Here is a 6000-nt window from a genome sequence, read left to right on the forward strand (position 1 = left end):
TTTTAGTATTGTAGTGGAATGGAAACCTAACTAGTGTGTTAAAGAAAAAATATGGGCGTGAGATTGGTAAATAATTTGCAAGTAACTCTTTTTATAATCTTCGAGAGATTCAGGACGGCTTTGAAATTGATGTGGATGAAGAATCGTTTGATAGAGCTGATGTCATACAGCATGGAACAGATCCATCTGTCTTGCTTGTCCATGCCAACCAAGTTTACCAACCTAAATTACTCCATATACCCCTAAATCTTCCCTATTCATGTACCTGTCCAAATGTCTTTTAACCATTGTAACGATACCTGCATCTATCTCTTCCTCTGGCAGTTCATTCCACTCTGTGGAAACCACCTCTGCTATTCACCTTCACAATGCTCATCATATGGTAGTGTTCTAGACTCTGAACCAGGAGACCTGAGTTCAAGATGTGTGCAATAATATCTGGACAAGTTGATCAGAAAATATCTAGAAGCAGGAGGAAGCCATTCAGCTTACAACACATAAGGAAACTTTTTTTAACCTCAAGGATGTGTGTATTTGGATTTGAAATCCTCAGTTCATTTAAAGGGAACCTCAAACTGCACATGAAGTGCTGTAACTGGCAACAGGCTGTGGGTCAGAAATAAGAAAGTAGGAGTAGAAGGGACAGCTAGTTTATTCAACTGGTACAGACAGTATAGGCTTAATGGCTTCCTTCTGTGCTGTATTTATACTTCAGTTCTATGGATCTGGATATCTTTTCCGACCTACATCTGTGAACCAATCATGCCCACCATATCTTCAACAACTTCCAGTTCCCCAACCCACAGTGCTTTCTTTTCGCTATAGATGTGCAGTCCTTATACACATCCATATCCCACAAAGATGGCCTCCAGGCCCTCCGCTTCCTCCTCGCCAACAGACCCATCCAGTCCCCCTTCACCAATACCCTACTCCTCAATAACATTTCCTTCAAATCAAGGGGATGGCCATGGAACTCCTAGTTATATATGTTTTTTTATATAAACAGCCAGCACAGAATCAGTGCCCTAAACTGAGATGACTTCAAAACTCCCGGCTATATCGAACAAACAGGCACTGTACCCCGACACTTCCACTGTTACATTGGTGATTGCATCGGTGCAGCGTCCTGCATCCGGGCTGAACTGGAGCAGTTCATAGACTTCGCCCATGACTTCCACCTCCGGCAACAGTCTCCAGACTGACGTCTATGACAAACACACAGACTCCCATAACTACCTGGACTATACTTCCTCTCACCCATATCCTGTAAAAACTCCATCCCATTCTCCCAATTCCTCTGCATCTGCTCCAATGAGGAGACATTCCAATCCCGAGTATCCCAGACATCCATCTATTTTGAGGAACGCGCTGTCCCTCCCTCTATCATCCAGACAGCCCTCCACTGCACCAGCTCCATTCCCCCCCAGTGCAATGAGGACAGAGTCTCCCTTGTCTTCACCAGCCACCCCACCAGTTTCCGCATCCAATGCATCATCCTCGAACACTTCTGCCAACTCAAAATAGATCCCACCACCAAGAACATCTTCCCCTCCCCATCCTCTCTGCCTTCCACAAGGACCGTTCCCTCTGACAGTCCTTGGTTCACACCACCCCTGCCACCGTACCCCAGGTACCTTTTCCTGCAACCAGGAGACCTGGGTTCGAGGTGTGTGATAATGTCTGGCAAAACCTGCCAGTACACCACTCTCTCTCACCTCCATCCAGGGCCATAAGCAGTCCTTCAGGTGGGACTCAGGTTCACCTGCCTCTCTTTGTGTTTACTGCATTAGGTGCTTCTGATGTAGTCTTCTCTACACTGGGGAGAAAGTACATAAAATTAGGGGCCGGGTCCGCAGAGGCCAACCGGACCACCCAACTACTGCCTTAACTGACATGACTATCCTTGGCCGCCTCCATTACCAAAACAAACCACAGCACCTTATCTTCCACCTGGATGCACTACAGCCCGGAGGACTCAACATTGAGTTCTCCAGTTTGAAATAACCTCCCTCCCACTGCTTCATGCCACCAACTGGATCCATTCCTCCCATTGACCAACCAGGTTGTATCCTCTACCTATCTTCACCTATCCCCACCTCACCACCCTCTTTTATCTGCAGCTTCTCCCTCCTCCCCCCCGCCCCCCCACCCACCTCCCAGCCCTAAAGAAGGGTTACACCCAAAATGTCAACTTCTCCACCTCCTGATGCTGCCTGGCTTGCTGTGGTCTTTCAGCCTCCTGCCTGTCTACTTTGGATTCCAGCATCTGCAGTATATTTTTCTTTCTCTTCAGTGAAGGAACCATACCATCCTTAGTGAGCTTGGCTTTTGATGTTTCCTAAGCAAAGTATGTTTCTATGAAATGGCCCAGCAAACCTTTCAGTTGACAGAATAGCCAATAAATGCCAACCTTGGTCGTGACACCCAACCCGTTGGAAAGTAATTTAAAGAAAATTGATCTAGTTTTGGACTCTGGGGAAATGAGCGACTATTCATCCTATCCATCCCCCTTATGATTTTATAAACTTCTGGCAGGTCATCCCAAGTTTCACAATATCCTTCTTATAGCAAGGAGACCAGAATTGAATGCAGAGTTCCAAAAGTGGCCGACTACTGTCCTGTGCAGCTGCAACATGACTTCCAACCCCTATACTCAATGCACTGACCAATAAAGGCAAGCCCACTACATGCTGCCTTCACTAAGCTGTCTACCTGTGGTTGCACTCCAAGGTCTTTGTTCAGAATACTTTCCAGGACCTTACCATAAGTCCTGCCCTGGTTTGCCTATCCAAATTAAACTCCATCTGCCACTCCTTGTACTCTAAGGTCACCTTCTTGGTTGTCCATTACACCACCATTTTTTGTGACAGCTGAAAACTTATAAACCATTCCTCCTATATTCACATCCAAATCATTTATATAAATGATAAAAAGCAGTAGACCCAGCACCAGTCCTTGTGGCACACTGCTGGTCACAGGCCTCCAGTCTGAAAACTTACCCTCTGTCTTCTACCTTCGAGCCAGTTCCGTATCCGAATGTGACATTTGAAGGACATAAGGAATTCCAAGGGTATTCGCACCTAAAATTGCTTGCATTAATTGAAAGAATATCTTACTAGGACACAATTTGGGTAGCTGCACAGGGACGATTTTGCAGGGTAGAAATATAACTTACATCAGGATATTTAGGGTGAGTAGATCCAGTAATCTTTCTCTTTGTTCTTTTCAGCTGCTGTTAAGCGGTGGAGCAGACAACAAATTATTCTCGTTCAGATATTTGGCTCCTACATCTGGGGATGGTGCTTGAGTGACAATACTGAATGATGAAGGGCCCACACACCATCAGATTCATTTTAAATATTTCATCTCACACTCTTGTCTTCACTGTTGTTCTTATAACACCTTGAATAAGATCTGTTTGCCTGCCCTGACTGTTAAGTTCTGATCTCATTCTGTCAACATAATAATGCCTGATGGTTCTTATATTAAGATTATTGACACTGGGATTTAAACTTGGAAAGGTGGTGCACTGATTACCTCAGCTAGGGTGACAAAGTTACTGCTGCTGTTACTATTTTCAGGCATTTGTAATAATATTGCACCTAATTTTTTTTTAAAATCCTGGGTTTTGTACTTTAAATGTCAGAAGTTCAACATGTGTGTGTATCTACAATTGACATCACAGTGCAGGCTGCTGTAACGGGATTGTCACCCTTAAGGTCCAACAACTCAATATTATTCTCTAAACTCTTGTTAAATCTCCTATTGTGATTGGTGTAAGACAGGAGCTGAGTGCAGACTTGGATTAGTTTGTATAATTTACAACTCATTGTTCATAAAGTGGTCAGGATTTTCTGACATGAATGAGTGTCCTTTTATAGTAATGTGTTTATTTTCCTAAGATTTCTTATCATTGTTAATTAAACCAACCTGATTTTTTTTCCTTTAACTGCAAACAAACAGAATCTCTAAATAGAGCAAGTTTTTTTTCTCATATTTCAAACAAAATTAATCTTTATGATTAATTTGCAGAAAATGCTGCTAAGCAAATTCAAAAGACCTGATCCTAAACCAGACTGCTTTCAAGTTTTAAACTGTTATAAAACCATAGAGATGTGCAGCACGGAAACAGACCCTTCAGTCTAACCTGTCCATGCCGACCAGATATCCCAACCCAATCTAGTCCCACCTGCGTTCACCTAATCTGTGACAAAACTTAATGTAGAATATATATCAGTTGGAATTTATGCATCATTTCAAGCTTTCTCTTCCTCATCTTTAGTTATTTCCATGATTCCATTTGAAAACAACTTCTACATTCTTACCATTTCAAGGGCAATTAAGACATGTCATAAATGCTGGCTGTGCTAAAATGCCTATATAATTGAACAAATAAAGGACATTTCTCAAGTTCCCTATGATGACTATCTTGTTATCAAAACTATTCATAATTTTAAAAGATCTATTAGGTCCTTCCTCAGTGTTTGTCTCAAGAGGAGACCCCAACCTGTTCAAAATATTCTTTGCAGGAGGAACTTCTGCATTGTAATTTTTGTAAAAACCTTGTCTGTGATCTAAAGAAACAGCCGCTCTATCAAAACTTGTAAAGAGAAAATCTTAATGAATGTGGAGATTTTGCTGATCAATTGGGATTCTGTGTGGTTTTCTTCTCGGAGCAGATTGGTGAAAATCCGAGAATGCTACTGGCATTACTGTGAGTTTGTGATGGGGGTGGGGGGGGGGGAGGGAGAAGAAGAGAGAAACATTGGTGAAAGGCTATTTACTTCCATTTTTATTCAACAACTCAGTGATCAAGTCCTGAGGTTTGGTTTAAATAGGGCTTGTTGCAAGGAGGAAGAGGAAAAAGGGCTTTTAAAGTTCCAGGCTCCCCAGAGATAAATAAAGTTTTAGTGATTGATTGTTTCTCTATCAAAATACTGATGCACCATATCCTCTACTTGAAGTACTGAAAAATCTTCAAAGCAGAGAAAAAAATAATCAAACAATACACAACCACGATTCTTCGTTTGAAAGGAATATTGAAATTTTCAGCAGGGAGGTAGAGGTTAGGGTGGCAGAACAAGAGGTTATTAAGTGATGAGGTATTAAGAATCTGTGACCATTGGTGACAGCTATAATTACAGGGTAATTCATTGTGTTATTAGAAAGTAATTAAAAATTTAATAGTGCTATATTACAGAGATTTAAACTTTAAACTCTGAAATCTTCTTAGGGAATCCCCAACCAGTGAGCAGTATAATTTCTGTCCATCTTCATTGAATGATTTTTGGATGCAGGATAGGAGGGGTTGGAAGAAGTCTAAAGTACAACAGTTGAGTTTTCTTTTCAAATTAAACATAGAAATAGTTTACAAAACATTGAACATTAGGACCCTAGTGTGAATTAGATTATTGTTGTAATCCCAACAGAAAATTTCTCCTACAAATTTGAAGAATAGCAACAAGTTGCACACTATAAAGGTTAGTTTTATCTTCATTAAGCAGCAGCAATAAGACAATACAGGCCAAAAAGACTACAACAGTAACAAATTTTCGTAAAATTAACTAGCTCTCCTGGTTATATGTCACTGTTTGGTAAGAGTATAAAATGTAACATCACCAATAAATCTGTATTGCAGAAGTACCTGTTCAGAAATTCCTTTCAGCAGACTCCACAACACACACATGCCACTGAGGGAGCTGCAACTGAATTATAAACGAGTTACAACTGATGGAAGGGGAAAAAAATACAGCGAATCAGTATAGAACATTAAAACAGTGTGGCTGCTGGAAATCTGAAGTTGCTAAAGAAACTCATTAGCTCTGGCAGCAATTGGGAGAGAAAATAAGAGTTAATGTTTTCAGTTCAATGACCCTTCTTTCAAACTCAACATTATTCTATTTTTCACAACCTGATCTGGCTGATATTTCTCATTCCATGTTTTCAACTTCTTTTCTGAAGAAGGGTCACTGCACCCAAAACATGTACTCTGCTGCTGCT

General features: G+C 41.2%; 1 protein-coding gene across 1 annotated transcript in view; it reads left to right on the top strand.

Moving 5' to 3' along the window:
• wdr12 (WD repeat domain 12) overlaps positions 1-4646 on the top strand; it is a 32927-nt gene extending 28281 nt beyond the window's left edge. The window contains exon 13 of the mRNA XM_072578777.1: positions 3230-4646. Coding sequence (XP_072434878.1) covers positions 3230-3307 — 78 coding nt within the window. The 3' untranslated portion in view covers positions 3308-4646. The remainder of the gene's footprint in view (positions 1-3229) is intronic.
• Positions 4647-6000: the final 1354 nt, after the last annotated feature.

This window comes from Chiloscyllium punctatum, chromosome 10, assembly GCF_047496795.1.
Source record: "Chiloscyllium punctatum isolate Juve2018m chromosome 10, sChiPun1.3, whole genome shotgun sequence".
In the NCBI taxonomy this organism is placed as follows: domain Eukaryota; kingdom Metazoa; phylum Chordata; class Chondrichthyes; order Orectolobiformes; family Hemiscylliidae; genus Chiloscyllium; species Chiloscyllium punctatum.